Source organism: Leopardus geoffroyi, chromosome X (genome assembly GCF_018350155.1).
Source record: "Leopardus geoffroyi isolate Oge1 chromosome X, O.geoffroyi_Oge1_pat1.0, whole genome shotgun sequence".
Taxonomy (NCBI): domain Eukaryota; kingdom Metazoa; phylum Chordata; class Mammalia; order Carnivora; family Felidae; genus Leopardus; species Leopardus geoffroyi.
The window spans coordinates 125607418-125626220 of NC_059343.1; the positions used below are offsets into that span (position 1 = coordinate 125607418).

General features: G+C 35.8%; 1 protein-coding gene across 1 annotated transcript in view; it reads right to left on the bottom strand.

The window, feature by feature from the left end:
- The window catches only part of GABRA3 (gamma-aminobutyric acid type A receptor subunit alpha3), a 337898-nt gene that overhangs the window by 58792 nt on the left and 260303 nt on the right, over nt 1–18803 (bottom strand). The window contains exon 7 of the mRNA XM_045471027.1: nt 6220–6363. Within this exon, the coding sequence (XP_045326983.1) occupies nt 6220–6363 (144 nt within the window). The remainder of the gene's footprint in view (nt 1–6219; nt 6364–18803) is intronic.

The window sequence follows — 18803 nt, forward strand, 5'->3', positions numbered from 1 at the left end:
ATACCTCATTTTATTTAGTTGGTTGTATTTTTCTTTGTTTTATTAAAGTATAGTTGCCATACAACTATATCAAGTGTATCAAGTGTACAACAGAGTAATCTGACAATTCTGTACATTATACAATGTTCAGCACAATAAATGTAGTTACCATCTGTCACCATACAAAGTTATTACAATATTATTAACTATATTCCCTATGTTGTGGCTTTCATCTTCATGATGAGGATTTATAACTGCAAGTTTGTACCTCTTTTTAAAAAAATATATATTTTATTGTCAAATTGGCTAACATACATTGTATACAGTGTGCTCTTGGCTTCAGGAGTGGATTCCCATGATTCATCACTCACATACAACACCCAGTAATCATCCCAACAAGTGCCCTCCTCAATGGCCATCTCCCATTTTCCACTCCCTTGCACCTACCCCCATCAACCCTCAGTTTGTTCTCTGTATTCGAGAGTCTCTTATGTTTTGCCCCTTCCAGTCCCCCATGGTATTCTCTTAAGTTTCTCAAATTTCACATATGAGTGAAAACATGATATCTGTCTTCTCTGACTTATTTCACTTAGTGTAATACCCTCCAGTTCCATCCACGTTGTTGCAAATGGCAAGATTTCATTCTTTTTCATTGCTGAGTAATATCCCACTTCTACATCTTCTTTATCCATTCATCAGTTGATGGACATTTGGGCTTTTTCCATAATTTGGCTATTGTTGATAGTACTTCTATAAACATTGGAGTACATGTGCCCCTATAAATCAGCACTCCTGTATCCTTTGGATAAATTCATAGTAGTACTATTGCTGGGTCATAGGGTAATTCTATTTTTAATTTTTTGAGGAACCTCCACACTGTTTTCCAGAGTGGCTGCACCAGTCTACATTGCCACTGACAGTGCAAGAGCATTCCCAAGTTTGTACCTCTTAATTTCCTTCATCTATTTTGCCCATCCCCCACCCCTCCCCTCTGGAAATGCCTAGTTTGTTCCCTGTATTTATGAGTCTATTTCTGTTTTCTGTTCATTTGTTTTTAGATCCCACATATATGTGGAATCATATAGTATTTGTCTTTTTCTGACTTGCTTCACCTAGCATAGTACCCTCTAGCTCTACTCATATTGTCTCAAATGGCAGTGCTTCATTGTTTTTATGGCTGAGTAGTATTCCATTAAATAAACACACACACACACACCATCTTCTTTATCCATTCATCTATCTGTGGGCACTTAGTTTGCTTCCATATCTTGGCTATTGTAAATAATGCTACAATGAACATAGAGGTGCATATGTCTTTTGTAATTAGTGTTTTTGTTTTGAGTAAATGCCTCAATACTGTGTCTTTTACAAATTGAATTTTTGTGGAAACCCTATGTCAAACAAATCTATAGTGCCAATTTTCCACAAGCATTTGCTAACTTTGTGTCTCTGTGTTACATTTTGGTAAATCGTGCAATATTTCAATTTTTCTTTATTATTATATTATGGTAATCTGTGATCAGTGATTATGACTTGCTGAAAGCTTAGATTATCACTTTTGGACAATAAAATATTTTTAAAATAAGGTATATACATTTTCTTACACATAATGCTTTTGCACATTCAATAAACTACAGTATAGTATAAACATAACTTTTATATGCACTGAGAAAACAAAAATTCACTTTACTCACTTTATTACAATATTTGCTTTATTTTTCTGGTCTGAAACTGAATTGGCAGTATCTCTGAGGTATGCCTGTACCTCATACTGAGGACTCAGAGCATTCAGAGAGAAAGCTACTCATATAAAACATCCATGGAGTATGGGTCTTTCTCTGGTCACCTTTCAATTAATATTCTGGACCTCACATGGAGGAGCATATTCAGAATTCAGAAAAGAATGCCCATAATTTATAATCACATGAAAATAATACACATATATGTGAGAGAATAGTATTAATATGGTTCCTAAATCAAAGGGCATCAAAGGGTGTACAGTAGAAAGTCTCCCTCCCATAGATGCCCCCAAACCACCATCTCATTTTTCCTCCCTTCAAGTACTACAATTAATAGCCTTCTAGGAATATTATCCATATACCAGTATATATCCCTAACTGTTCAGTGTTCTATGCTTTGCTTTTATTTTTTTACTCAACAATATATCCTACAGATATTCCCACTAAATGATACATCAAGAATTTCCTCATTCCTTCTTATAGCTGCATAGTATTGAATTGTGTGAATGAATCTAATACATTAAATCACCTCTTTACTGATGTGCATTGTATCATGTTTTCAAAAGTAATTTGAGATGTAATATAATTATGTTTATAATGACTCTATTTTCAAATAAAGTCACTGAGGTCTTGGGAGTCAGGATTTCAACATATCTTTTGAGAAGACATAATTCAATCCATAACATCTGCATTGCCAATAGTGAAGGGAAAATGATATGCTAATACACTAATACTTGGAGCATGAACTATTTAACCTTTTAAAGTGGTAATTTGTCAATATGTATTAAAGCTCTAAAAGTGTGTCTACTTTCTGAAACAGTAATCTCAATATTCTGTCTATCCTAGGCAGATGAATACACAGGGACAAAATGTGATATAGAAAATGAAAGTCTTCACAGTGTTGTTTGTAGCATTAAAACAAAGGAAAAATACCAAATAACCAGTTAAATGGATTATTATAAACATGTAAGGCTATTAAAATGAAGAAATTATTTTATGGAGTTTCATGATGAAATGCTAAATTTCCCAGTGATAACACTTATTATATCATTGTCAAGAATCTGTGGCCTTGGAGGGGTGATCTTTAATTTTCTTTTTAAATTTAAAGAGTACCTAAATCGCATAATAATTAATATCTATTATAATTGTTTAAATATTTATTTAACTATTTATAACTAACAAGAAGTAACAAGTGTTGGCAAGGATGTTGACGAAGGGAACCTTAGTGCACTTTGGCTGGTGGGATATAAATTGGTACAGCCACTATGGAAAATAGTATGGAGGTTCCTCAAGAAATTAAAAATATAACTACGTATGGTCCAGCAATGCCAATTCTGAATATTTATCCAAGAAAATTAAAATACTCAAAGATGAATGTACCCCCATGTTAATTGCCCCATTTTTATAATAGTCAAGATGATGTAGAAACAAACTAAGTGTCCATCAGTGGATGAATGGATAAAAACAAATCTGCTATACACGCATACAAATATATATACACATACATATATATGCATTTGTACAGTGGCAGTGGAATATTATTCAGCCATAAAAAGAAGGAAATCTTGCTATTTGCAACAACATGGATGGACCTTGAGGGAATTATGCTAAATGAAATAAGTCAGATAGAGAAATACCAATATTGTATGATCTCACATATATATGGAATCTAAAAAGAAAAATAAGAAACAAGGAAACAAACCAAGTTCATAGATACACAAAACATATTGGTGGTTGCCAGGGACATGGGAGGGGCAGTGGGTAAAATGGGTGAAGGTGGTCAAAAAGTACAAACTTCCAGTTATAAAATAAATAAGTCATGGGTATGTACTGTACAGCATGGTGACTATGGTTAATAATACTGTGTTGCATATTTGAAAGTTGCTGAGAGTAGATCTTAAAAGTTGTCAAGAAAAAAAATTGTAACTATATATGTTGACAGATGGTAACCAGATTTACTGTGATAATCATATTGTGATATATGAAAATATTGAATCATTATGTTGTATACCTGAAACTAATATACTGTTATGTCAATTATATCTCAATGAAAATATTACTAATTTTTGTGAATATTTTATTTGGATTTTGTACATTCAGTGACAAGAAAATATGCTTATAATATAAAATTAAATTAAAAACAATATCAATAGTATAGCTCCATTTATGTAAAAACATGTGAAGGTAACCTTCTTAAAGGTTGTATACCAAAATGTACAATAAAAAACAGTCAATGGTGGAATTAAAGAATATTTTAATTTCCATATTTTACTGTGTATTGTATTTTTCCTGTCATGAATGCACATTGCCTGTGAGATAAAGACTAAATAAACAGTGTTTTAACCAAATGAAATGGGAGTTGGTGCTGCTTGGATAGCTAAATGATGAATCTCAAAAGTTGATACCATGTGAGCAGTGCTGAGGAAGAACTGGGAAGTAAGGAGAGCCAACGGATGCAACAGGGAATTTTCTCCTTCTTCAGAGGTAGACATCCTGGGGGAGGTGTCTTGGGCCTCTAGGGTCCCTCTGGGCTTCTCTGAACAGAGCCATACTGCCCGTGGGCATATACATGACCTCCTCCAGGATCCTGGGTCCTCTGTGGACACAGCTCAGGTGGGAGGGAGAACAGGCATGTTTTTTGGGTATGCTATCACAGAAGAGAAGTCCTAATAGCAGCTGACAGGGCTACACAATGCAGATGCACCTGGGAGCAAGACAACGGCTTCTGCTCAAAAACATTAAGAGGCACCATAGGACAGAAGGAATTCAGTGTGCACATGTGCACCTGTGGGTGCTGAAGGCCACACTCCTTCCCTCTGGAGAGAGAAGAACCACTGTCCAGGTCTGGAATACCACCCCCCCCCAACACACACGCCACCAAGCCCAGCTGAATTACCCTTGGCCCCACCTTTCCACAGGGCCCTAGGAAGGGGGTTTCAAGCACCCTAACAAGGCCTGTGCCCAGTCCAGGGGTCAGGGCATGTAAACGTAGCAGCAGGTCTGCAACTAGTAGGTGGTATTTATATTAAGATCCAGATGCAGTGAGAGCAAGCCATGTTGGGGAGGTTGGGCAACTGGCCCCAGACCACATTCCAATGCTTCCACATAGGAGGCACAGCCAGAATCTGAGCCCCAGGAGCATAGTATCCCTGCACAGTAGTAGACCTGTGAAGGTATAGAGTGCTCCTTGGAGCGAAGTAATGAGGTCCAGGTGGCCTGGGGACACCCCCCTCTGACACTTGTACAGTTTCTCCAAAACTGGGCATTTTGCTCCAGCAGCTAACTTACACCTGCTGGAGCAGGAAGACTCTTCGATCCGGGCCAGCTACATACATGGTGCCTTGCCAGCTTCCCAGCCTAGTCCATCCACGACCAACACCTTGGGCCAAACTCCAGAATTCTCTCAGAGGAGAGCAGCCTACATCTTTGTGGCCCTATACTCTCTATACCCTACATTTATTACTCTGAACCAGTTGCAGTGTCTCCAACATGTCATATTTTCAAATCGATACCTCGGTATTGCCTTTCACTATAATAGCCTTTCCCCACACCAAATTCCAAATCTCTAAATCCTGTCTCAAAAAGATATTTCAAACTCTTCTTTATTTAGATACCTTTCCCTGGTCCTGGAGTGGAGGGAAAACAGGGCACAGACAAGATGATATTCTGTAACATCACAAGGAGAGGGAACAATGGCCAGATAATGAAATAAAATGACAAAAGTACCCTAATCCATTTATAATTGTGGATTCAGATCTTTCACCAAGACAAGTATTCCTGCCCTTGGTAGCAAAAAATATTGTTAGCTATGTGAGCCCCCCAACTATACTCCATTATGCCAAATACCTTAAGCTTAGCTCAGATTCAAGGTGCCTTCTTCCTTAGGCCCCGGGAACTTGTCAGTTTCCAAATAGGATTCAAGGCTACAAAACAAGTCTCTAGGTGCCATTTATTAATATCCAAGGATTTAGCTATTAAGAGGACCTGACAAGGTTTGCCAGACAGACTTGTTTTTGAGATGGGCGACTCACTTAAAAAAATAATTCCATGGCTCATCCTTAGACTTCTTGGCTGTGTACCTGGTTTCTCCTGGGTTATTAATTTGTCACCTCAGCATTGGAAGAGTTGAGCAATTGTCTTCATGAAGCCTTTAGGATCAAAGTTCAGTTTTCCCACCATCATGGTTTCCCTTTGCCTTCTCTTCTACCACAGTCCAGCCCTAATGCTTTGACTTTCTAACCCACTCACCAAGAGACAGGAGGGCATCACAATTAAAAGCATTGTTCTGGGATCCAATCTACCTGAGTTCAGATCTTGGCTCTATTACATAATGTGACATGGGACAAATTACTGAATATTTCTATGCCTCAGTTTCCTTATGATAATAGTACCTACATCACAAGACTGTTTTGAGGATTGCATGTTATTACAAGGACTTACAATAGCGACTGGTATGTGATACATATTACAAAAATGCTTATTAAATAAAATAAATAAATACCTGTACTAGACCGGATTATCTCTGTCCCAACAACATGGCCCAGCAGGTCGTACTGATTCAGGCGGGAGCCATCCTGTGCTACTTCCACAGATTTGTTCTTCCCAAGAGTCCACGAATAAACCACTTCAGCTGTTGTATAGGCATCTAAGGCAGAAAAGGGTCAAGAAGAAGTTGAAGGGAAAGGAAAATAATTATCTTTAATACTAAACTTGCATGAGATTTATACATCCATCTAGTAAACACTCATTGAATGACTACTATAGTTTATGCTGGGTACACAGAAGTGAACCCAAAGTGGTCTGTTCTTTCAATAACTCACCATCTTCTGGACTGACAATAAATTGTTAAACTTTTCCTTCTCTTGGAGGGTCAACAGTAGAGGCAAGGGGAGGAGTAGCTAAAATATTATCTAATGTAGATGTCAAAAATTCAAATGCCTGCAGGAGCTACAGGGGTATCTTACATAAGTAAATCAGGCTATTTGGGTGATGGGCGTTGAGGAGGGCACTTGTTGGGATGAGCAATGGGTGTTGTATGTAAGCCAATTTGACAATAAATTATATTCTTTAAAAAGCCTGTCAGAAATATAATAAAGCTTTTTAAAATGATTATGGGGTGAGCATATGAGATAAGGTAAAAAATCATAGTAGGAATATTTTAAATTAAAAACATGAAAACTTCCAAATTAAAAATAGCCATAATTAATTATTACAATTTTATTTTTTATTATATTTTAATGTTTATTTTTGAGAGAGACAGTGAGAGAGAGAGAGAGAGAGAGAGAGCATGAGCAGGGGAGGGGCAGAGAGAGAGGGAGAAACAGAATCTAAAACAGGCTCCAGGCTCTGAGCTGTCAGCACAGAGCCTGATGTGGGGCTTAAACCCATGAACCGCCAGATCATGACCTGAGCTGAAGTCGGATGTATAACTGACTGAGCCACCCAGGTACCCTATTGTAATTTTCTTTTAAAAACTATTACCATTTTGATTTCAAAACAGAAACCTGCTTCCTTTTCTTCTGCACCAAGATGTTAATGTCAGATTTTGTATTTGGAATTCCCACATTGAGTATGGAATTTAGTATGGATTAGTTTTAACAGAGGTGTGGGCAAGAGAAATGGTGAGAGACTAAGGAGTGAAGTTATTTAAGTCAGTATCTTAAAGGAAAAGAGTTGCTCTCTTTCCAGACACAGATTTACTCTTTGTACAGTGGGTTTAATTTTGGGGGCAAGCACCTTGCCCTAACTTAGGCACCTAGGCTCATAAAGAGAAACTGAAACATACTGTTCATCCATTTTGCCCAACTTTTGAGCTGTTGTTCAAGTCAGTTCGAGGTCTCCAGCTCCTGGTAGCAGCTGCTGTCTCTATAATATGCTCTATTTAAGCCTTTTTACCACAAAGCAAATAATTCCTAGTGAATCTACCAATGAAAAAACATAAATTTGTCTCTATAAAACTTTGCAGCATTGGATATACATTTCATAAATCTGACATTAACACTCAAATGTACTAATTGTGGTCTGCTTATATTATACTTAGGAATTTTTTCAATATACCCAAGTAAAGCATTTTCTGATTTGCTTGTAATGGGCAAAAGCCAAAAATTTCTTCATTCACATCAAAGTTCTCAATGTAATCATGAAAAAATACACATAACTCTACAGTATTTTTTATATCTGTTCTCTCATAAGCTACAAAAGAAAATGCCACAAGAAATCCAACTTTCCACATAATATGCTCTGTATATGGCCTCAGTCATTTATTCAGCACCTAAAAAAATACTTCTAGTTCAACATATAATTCTTCTGCAATAGACATTCTTATAAATTTGGCATCTATAAAATATTTTGGTACCTGGGAATGTTTGTTGCTCAATATATTAATTGCATTTCCCAGCAGCAACACTTAGTGTAGGCATTCAAACACAAAACCTGTTGAACTTTCAGTCTATGTTTTTTTTTTAATTTTTTTTCAACGTTTATTTATTTTTGGGACAGAGAGAGACAGAGCATGAACGGGGGAGGGGCAGAGAGAGAGGGAGACACAGAATCAGAAACAGGCTCCAGGCTCTGAGCCATCAGCCCAGAGCCTGACGCGGGGCTCGAACTCACGGACCGCGAGATCGTGACCTGGCTGAAGTCGGACGCTTAACCGACTGCGCCACCCAGGCGCCCCTCAGTCTATGTTTTAAGGTTAATTAAGATTTCTATTGTACATCTTTTTTATATATCAGTTATAATTCTCTATACCAAATTGCATGATGTTAATACCTGAAGTCATATTTCTTCAACAAAGGCATACTTTGTATGCATAGTAAAGATGTAGAAACATTCATTTCTATTTTTTTTTTTTTACTTTTTGAGAGTGAGAGAGCAAGTGGGGGAGGGACAAAAGGAGAGAGAGAGAGAGAGAGGGAGGGAGACTTAAGCAGGATCCATCTCCATGGTCAACATGGAGCCTGATGCAGGGTTCAATCTCACCACTATGAGATCATGACCTGAGCTAAAATCAAAAGTTGGACACTTAACTGACTGACCCACCCAGGCACCCCAAAATATTCTTCATTTCTATAAGGAAATGCAAACTCCCCTATATGTTTTGAAACCAGTCCTCTCAGTCTTTTTTCCTTATGTTTTGACAGCTACAGGTATAAGAACTATGTCACATTCCTTTTAATTCTACTAGCAGCTCTCAATTCTACTATATGTAAAAATGCAAGTGAGTTGATTAATGGCAACTAACATTGGACCCTTTTTCAGGAAGACAGTAAAAAGTGATAGAGATTTGGGGGAATGGCAAGCATATGCCCATTAACAAGAACAACCACTACTCAGCCGATTGTGGCCATGTGAGAGTTTGAGACCAATGTCACATCTTCTGACTTCATAAAATAATAAAAAAATCTTGGGATTTATGTGACATCTCCCAAATTTCAAATCATTGCAAATAACTTTAAAAGTTATGGGGCACCTAGGTGGCTCAGTTGGTTAAGCATCCGACTTTGGCTCAGGTCATGATCTCACAGTCCGTGAGTTCATGCCCCGTGTCGGGCTCTATGCTGACAGCTCAGAGCCTGGGGCCTGCTTCGGGTTGTGTCTCCCTCTCTCTCTGCCCCTCCTCCGCTCACAATCTGTCTCTCTCTCTCTCTCAAAAATAAATAAACATTAATTTTTTAAAAAGTTATAAACACTATATGGATCAAACAAATTAAATTTTCAAGCTACCAATTTGCAACCTCTGGTCTAGAGATCTCCTATAAATGGCTATGGTCTTTTGTGATTCAGTCTTGGAAACAAAGCATCTTCTGATGCCTATGGGTATCTAGGGTTCCCAACTTGAATTATAGATCTTTAAACTATTATCACCAAGAAGAAAGGGAAATCCTCTCCTTAGGATTCTTCTCATTTCCTTATTTAAAATTTATAAGACTATCACAAGGCCCTATCTTTTCATTTTCCCCAGTGCCTTCCATCTGTAGTATATATGCTTGGGGTTCCACTACTCCTAAGCAGAGAATCACCTGTATATTTATTCTTATCTTTGCTGTTCAGGTGGTTGTAACTCTTTATGTTTATAGGACAGTGCAATCAGTGTTCTGCCCAATATACTCAAGAGTTTGACAATGTAAAGAATAGACCAGGTCTGTTCAGGGAAAGAGTAGGGGATAGAGATATTTTCCACCCCTAAGAAAGAAAAGGAATTTCTTGGTGGATCTCTTAACTTCAGCTGAGTACTTTGAGTGGACAATCCTGAATACTAGCCCTAAAAATCCTAGCAGTTCTAGTACAGATGTGACAATAAAACATGCTGCTATCCATACCTTAGAAATGTCACCGGGCCCAGAATGTCAACTTGTTTTAAGCAAAATGTAATAGTTTCATTTCTTTGGCAATAATATACAGGAACAGAGGGATTTATAGGGAAAAAATTATCTTCTATGATGGAGGTCAAAGCAGGAAACGCATGAACTAATAAAGGAAGAGATGAAAGAATGAGAAATATATTCAAAAAATAAATTGAAAACTACTTGATTATTCACAGCCTAACCCTGTAATGGTAAACAAAAGTTAAAGGAACCCATGGTGGTGGTGGTGGGGATGGGTGTGGGGATGGCACCATTGCTTCTGCTCAGAGTGGACTTTTAGGGAAGGATTCATAAAGTAGATAATGCTTAGAAGATGAGACCACCTTTAAAGGGTGAAATGACATTCATATCAAAAGAACAACACAGCAAAGGCAAAAAGCATACAGGAACATCAGTGTTAAGGGAATTAATGGTACCCCTCGATTTACATGCTAGAGAGAAGCTGAGGTAATATTTGCCCTAATTGCCCACACTAAGAAATGAGGGTTTTAGTTGTGCATGTGCCTCAAGTAGAGAATGACATAGCAAAATGTATGCTTATGAAAGAATGCCCATGCTGCAGTATGGATAACTAGGTGGAAATAATGAAACTAAAGCTAAAACATCAGGTAAAGGCCTTCACAAATTTTGGTGTAAGTGACCCTTAGGGCATAACAGATGGTAATTAAGTTTAATTGAATGAGATAGAGGAGATTTCAGAGGTAGAACAGATTATAACTGATAGCTTTTCATGAAGGTTAAGAAAGGAAAGGAGGACATTTAAGGAAGGATTCTACATGACTCTAAGATTGTAGCTTTTGCAAGTTGTAGATAATGACGAAATTCATTCACCTAGTGAGGAACAGAACTCTTCCCCTTTAGGTCTTCTCTTTCTTCTCTCCTTCCTCCATGTCCCTTGGGCTCCTTTAACCTCTCAGCTTCTCTCCCATACCTTTCTTTTCTATCCTTATTTCTCAGTTCCAATAATTCTATTTTCATGGAGGAGCAGGGGTAGAGTGTGTGTGTTGGAGGTGAATGCTGCAGAAAGGATATCTACCACAATATTGGAACTATTACACCCCCAGAATGGCCCCCTCAACATATTGTATAGGCTATGATGACACAAACATTTCATTCTCTCTTTCTGTTATTTGAGCCTTGGTATGTGTTAGGCTCCAGGAAAATGGGAAATAAAAAACAATCCTGCCACAATGGCACCAAGAGAAAGCATTCCCTTTGAACTTATCTTGTCAGAGACCGATTGCATGCTTGACTGATCAGTCAACAAATATTATATATTAGACATATAAGGCACAGAGCTGGGGAGGGGTTTCATTAGATACAGTGATCAGAGAAGACCTCTTTGGGGGAGTGGTTTTTAACCTGAAACCTAAAAAACGAGAAAGAGCCAGAGCTTGATGGGGAATATTTTAGGCCAAGAAAACAAGTACAAAGGCTTCTAAGTAGGAAAGATCTGCACTGTTCTATGAACTAGCAGAAGGCCAATGTAAAGGAGAGAGCAATATAAGATGAAGTTGAAGAAGTATGTAACAATCAGAATACAGAATCTAAATAAACCAAGAAAGGGAACACAAAAGGTTTTAGAGAAAAATTAATCAGTTTGGGCATATTGAGTAAAAATATAAGGATTCTGATGAACATAACAACTACAGCCTAAGGTTGGTATATATGAGACCAAATGGAAACAGACATTGTATAGGTTTATAACTAAAACAAATACTTAAATTCTCAGGACTTCAAATTATCTGAAATGGTAGGACAAGTTATAGCTACTACTTACTGGACAAATTTTAGATTTCTAGCATGGGGGATATGTGTTTCTGCATCTATTGTGGTGATCATGTGGTTTTTGTCCTCTATTCTACTAATATGGTGTATTACATTGAATTTTGGATATTAAGCCAACTTTATATTCTTAGGATGAATCGCACTTAAACATAGTGTACAATCCATTTATAAGTTGCTTCATTCAGTTTGCTAGTATTTTGTTGAAGATTTTATTATTTATACTCATAATAAATATTTTCCTTTTCTTGTGATTTTTTTTTAAATCAGAGTAATAATGACCTGATTTAAGAAGTAAAGAAATGTTACCTCTTCTTCTATATTTTGCAAAACTTTGTGAAGACTTAGTAATAATTCTTCTTTAAATATTTGGTATATTTCAATGGTGAGACCATTTAGCCCTGTTTTTTGTTTGTTTGTTTTGTGTTTTGTTTTGGGGGGGGAAGTTATTATATTACTAATGTAATGTCTTTGTTATGAGTTCAAAAACAATTTCTATTTCTTCTTTAGTCAGTTTCAATAATTTGTATATTTCTAGTAATTTCTCCATTTCATCTCAGCTGTCTAATTTGTTGGCATACAGTTGCTCATAGTATTCCTGTATGATCCTGTTTATTTCTGTAAGGTCAGTAATAATTTCCTTTCTTTAAAATTTTAGTAATTTAATTCTTCTTTTTTTGGCTTGGTCAGTCTAGCTAAAGGTTTACCAGTTTTGTTGATCTTCTCAAAGAACCAACTTTTAGATTCTTTGATTCTCTTAAATGGTTTTTCTATTATCTATTTCATTTAATTGCCCTCCAACATTTATTATTTTCTTCCTTCTACTTGTTTTGGGTTTAGTTTGCTCTTCTTTTTTCTAGTTTCTTAAAGTAGAAAGACAGATTATTACTTTCTTCTTTTTAATATATGCTTTACAGTTATACATTTCCCTCTGAACATTGCTTTAGCTGATGCATTCCATAAATTTTGGTATATGGTACATAATTTTCATTTATTTCAACTATTTTCTAATATCCCTTGTGATGTTTTCTTTGACCCATTCTTTATTAAGGAGTACACTATTTAGGAGTGCATATGTCAGCACATTTGTGAATTTCTCAAATTCTCTGGTTTTTCATTTCTAATTTCATTCAATTGAACACACTTTGTATGGTTTTAATACTTTTAAACTTATTGAGTATTGTTTTATGGTCTAATATGGTCTAACATATGGTCTACCCCAGATAAATGTTCCATGTGCTCTTAAGAGTAATGTGTATTTTGATGTTGTTTGGTACAGTATAAATGTTAGATCTAGTCAGTTTATAATTTTGTTCAAGTCTTTTACTTCTATGTTGATGTTTTCTCTAGTGATCTGTTGAAAGTGGAGTAGTGAAATCTTTAGCTATTACTATTATCTATTTCTCCTTTCAATTCTTTCAATTTTGCTTCATGTATTTTGGGGTTCTGTGGTTAAATACATATATCTTTACAATCATTATATCTTCCTGATGGATTGACCTTTCTGTTATTTCAAAATCTTCAAGGCTTCTACAGAATGTGGAAGAAATGGATGGCAATAGGACTCCCTGATTTTACTGAGAATAAGTACTTCTCTTGAATAATACTCCTTATATTGGCTGTGAACCTTTGGAGAGAGTTTGGAGAAAGTTTATTTTGAAAAATTTTTACAATGTTCTGATTGGTTTTATGGAAGAGATTTTCAGAAGACCTTACTCTACCGTTCCAGAATTGTTCCTCATTAGAGATATTTTTCCCATTGTATTTTTTTCCATTATTTAAATTCTAGTATAGTTAACATAGAGCGTTACATTAGTTTCAGGTGTACAATATAGTGATTCAGTAATTCCATACATCACCCGGTGCTCATCACAAATGCACTCCTTAATCCCTATCCCCTTTTTCACCCATCCCTCACCCTTACTTCCCCCCCTGGTAACCACCACTTTGTTCTCATTAGAGATTATTTTAAGACTAATTTCCACTGCCCACTTAATTTAAGAATTTAAATTACTCTTTTCTTCTTGATTCACTCTCTTTGGATTCCAGGATAATATGTTCCAATAAGATTCCTAATACTTTACCTGCCTTCTCCTCCATATTTACTGTGTTATTCTCTTCTCTGTAGTCTTTTTTTTTTCCAACGTTTATTTATTTTTATTTTTTTTTTTTGGGACAGAGAGAGACAGAGCATGAACGGGGGAGGGGCAGCGAGAGAGGGAGACACAGAATCGGAAACAGGCTCCAGGCTCTGAGCCATCAGCCCAGAGCCTGACGCGGGGCTCGAACTCCCGGACCGCGAGATCGTGACCTGGCTGAAGTCGGACGCTTAACCGACTGCGCCACCCAGGCGCCCCACTTCTCTGTAGTCTTTAAATGTTATAGTGACTGAAGATACAGCTCTTGACACTTTTATCTACGTACAGTCATTTCCTTAGTGATATCCTCCAGCCTATGGCTTTAAATGATACCTAAATTAGATCTCCAGTCATCTTTTCTGAACACCAGACTTATATTCCATATAATCAGCATCCAGAAGCACTATTTGTGTCCCTGTTTAAGCACAGCCTGCACCATGGGTAACCACTATCCTGACTATTGTTTCTATGTGGGAATTCCTTCCTGGCATTTATTGGAAAATTTATATACTTTCTGAATATCAAATACTGATAAAAATAGTTGAAATGAGCAAAATAGAAAAAGTAATATAATTCTCCTGTAAGAATTTAAGCTTAACAATGGACATACAGATATTACTGATTTGAAGGAATCTACTAATGTCAAGTTAAAAGCAAGAGCAGGAAATGCTGGCACATTGAGTAAAAGATTATGAAATTTCCACATATCAGTACAGGAGTATATGTTGATCTTATCAGTTGATTTTGCTTATTGTATATATATGTTTGTGGCCCTGTATTCTGGTAATGGTGAGTCTTTCTTACAAATTATACGTTAATAAGTCTATATTATATGCATAGTATAAAATATACAAACTCTGTGGGTGTAATTTCAAGAATAAGTTTCAGAAGCAAAGTAAACCCTTAAACTGGTAATTTTGACTTTTGATTCTGTGTAGTGCTGCTTACCTTGCTAAGAAATAAAGAAAATCTTGTTATTCAAACAGTATATAATAAGATTTGCTGGTATTTTCCAGGTTTTGACTATCTTTTATACACTACTGGTCTTTGCTACTACTTCTAAACTTACATTTCTTATTTATTCAAAAAAAAATTTGGATATTCATACTAATGACTAAGGAACATAAAGAAGGTTGGAAATATTTTATGAATAACATTTAATGTGTAAGATTTTTAGGAATTCCAACTCCTATTCCTGAATCCCATAGTTTAATATGTTAGAAGTTTGGGTATATTATCAATAGCAATGTTAGATAAAATATTAAGGACTTCTTAATTTTGTTTTACTGTTTATTCATTTTTTGAGGGACAGATGGAGAAAGAGTGTGAGTTGAGGGGCAGAGAAAAAGACACAGAATCCAAAGCAGGCTCCAGCTCTGAGCTGTTAGCACAGAGCCCAAGCGGGGCTTGAACCCACAAAAACTGGGAGATCATGACCTGAGCTGAAGATGGAGGCCCAAACGACTGAGCCACCCAGGCGCCCCATATATTAAGGACTTCTAATACCACAGATTAATTCTGCCTGATATTGTATATGATATAAATGGAATCGTGCACTATAATACATTTATGTGTCCGGCTTTTGCTCAGAATTAAATCTATAACCTCATCCATGTTGTTGAGTGTAATATATCTGTCATTGTACAGTATTTTATTGTGTGAATATATCATAGATTTTGTATCTGTTCTGATAGATATTAGAGTAGTTTTCAGCTTGGAGCAACTAAAATAGCTCTGCTATGAACACTCATTGTATGCTTTTTGGTAGATATAAATACTGATTTATGTTTAAAAATATACTCAGGACTAGAAATGCCAGGTTCTATGATATGTATATGTTTAGTACTAGTAGAAACCACCAATTTCCCAAAAATTTTGTACAAATTTACATTCCTCTTAACAGTGCATGAGAGTATAGTTGTGTTCCATATCCTCACCAACATTTGGGATTAAGGAAGAAAAGTTGAAATTCCTAAAAATTTTATACACTATATGTTATTCATAAAACATTTACAACCTTCTTTTTTTCATTTTAGTTATTCTAGTGGGTGTAGAATGGTATCCTCTGGATTTTAATTTGTATTTCCCTGATGACTAATATAGTGGATCATTTTATATGTGTGTGTGATTGGGAAAGTGTTCTACAAGGTGCCTATTCAACACTTTTTTTTCTATTGAGGTTTCTGACTACAAAACAGATGAACATAATGGAGGAGAAACAAAAATAATATGAAAACAGGGAGGGGGACAAAACAGAAGAGACTCATAAATATGGAGAACAAACTGAGGGTTACTGGAGGGGTTGTGGGAGGGGGGATGGGCTAAATGGGTAAGGGGCACTAAGGAATCTACTCCTGAAATCATTGTTGCACTATACACTAATTTGGATGTAAATTTTAAAAAATAAAAAATAAAACAAGTTAAAAAATAAAAAAAATAATTATGGATTTGAGTCATTTGTCATGTATATGCAATACACATATTTTCTCTCACCTTGTGACTGGCCTTTTTACCATTGTCTTTTGATAGAATGTATTAATTTTTAATATATTCTAATTCATCCTCTTTTACCTTTGTGATCAGCGATATTTTATGTCCCATTTAAGTAATCTCTACTTCTTCAAAGATCATGAAAATACTCTCTTATATTTTCTTCTAAAAAATTATTGTTTTACCTTTCACCTTTTCACATTATATCTACATTCCATCTGAAATTTATTTTTGTGCATGATGAGAGATAAAAGTCAAGATTTCTTTCTCTCTCTTTCCTTCCTTCCCTCCCTATCAGCCTCCCTTTCCTTCTCCCTTTCTTTCTGCTTTTGGACTTCTGTTATGTCCCATTAGTCTATTTGTCTATCATTCCAATAATAATACCTACAGCTTTAGAATATACAGGTAGTTTTAAAATTTTAAAATAAGTCTTGATATCTGGTATTAGATTTGATTTGATTGTAAGTTCTCTAGCTTTATTCTTCTTCTTCAAGATTGCCTAGCTATTTTTTACACTTTTACATTTCTATATAAATTTTAGAATCAGTGTCTTCCCTGTATTTGTCCTCCTTAGTGCTTACCAACTTCTTGAATGTTTAGATTGATAACTTTAAAAATGTTTGGCCTGAATGTAATTATTGCTTTTGCTCCTTTCTCTCCATTTTTCTTCCGCAAAATTACACATTACAATGTATTTTACTGTGTCCCATGTTTCTTACTCTTTTCTGTATTTTTGTGTCCCTGTGCTTCAGTTTTGCTATTTTCTGTTTATCCATTTTTAAATTCTCCAATCCTGTCTTCTGCTTGTTAAATCTATCCATTGAATTCTGAATTTTGCATATGTACTTTTCCATAAGTAATTTCTAATCTGTTCTTCTTTATAGATTCCAATTTTCTGCTGAAATTCTGTTTTGTCTCTTTTATCTCTTATATTCATCTTTTCTCCTTTTCCTCGAACATATTAACCATAGTTTTTGTTTTTTAGCATAGTTTTTAAAAGTCCTTGTCTATAAACTCTGATATCTGGGTCACCTGTTGACCTATTCTATATTCCCCCTCCCCCTTTATTTATTTTTTGTTTTGTTTTAAAATCTTGGTTTTAGGTCATATAGTCCTGTCTATTGGTATGCCTAATGATTTTTTTTATTGAATTCCAGACACTATATAATAAAATTGTTTAGTTTTCAGATGATGTTAACTTATACCAGAGAGGCTTCATTTTTTCCTTTTCTAAGCAGATAGTTTAGGATAAATATTACCTTAATCCTATAAGAGACTGAGTTGGGTTATAGTTTTGGTTAAACTTGGTGTATGTCCCTGCTGTTCCCTTGTAACTAGGACATAGCTTCTCTGGGGTTGTAAACTGATAGCCTAGCATGCCTTCTTTTTTTATAGCATTGGGAGACTGTAGGAAAGCCAGCTTTACATTTCAGAGGTTTTCATATTTTTATTTGGCCTTATGATTTATGCATATTTAGAAAATTCAGCAATTGTATTGACAGGGACATCCGCCAAGAATTTGAGACCTTCTAGATCTCTATTTTTATCACTTTAGCTCTGTGTGCCAATTAAACAATTGCTTTTTTTTCCCTATCATCTAGCATCAGCCCTATGCCTAGGGCCAAACATGAATTCTAAGCTTCAATCAATGGCTAGAATAGACAGGTACCATAAAGAATGAATAAGCTGCAGGTCACAAATTCATTTATGAGAGGTTCTACCTTTTCTCCAGAATTTTTGTCTTTCAATCCTCATTGCTTCTACAGTTCTAGGTTTTCTAGTTATTCATGAGCCATTATTATTTATCATCTGAATTATTGCAATAAACTTTTAACTGGATTTCCTTCTTCTATTCTTCCCAACTTATATTTTAACAGAGTATCCACAATTATTAAAACATAAGTCAGATAATATAATCATTTTGTTCAAAATATCCCAATCACTCTTCATTTTCTCTCAGTAAAATTCAATGCCCTTTAATGTCCTAAAAGACTCTAGATGATCTGTCTTCTTCTTTGATCTCATACTCTCCTAGTGCTTTCCCCTTTACTGTATCTATATACTATACTGAACACTTCAATCTTCCTTGAAGAAGTCAGATACTTTTCTGACTCAGGGTCTTATCCCGGGTTGTTCTCTCTACCTAGAGCACAGTTTCCTCTAATATCTGCACTGTTAATGCTTTTACCTTCTTAAAATCTCTGCTCACTTTTTCAAAGAGGCCTATGCTGAATCCCTACTTTAAATTTCAGTGGCAACACCTATCTTCCACCTAGACATGACTAATTCCCCTTATTCTGCAAAAA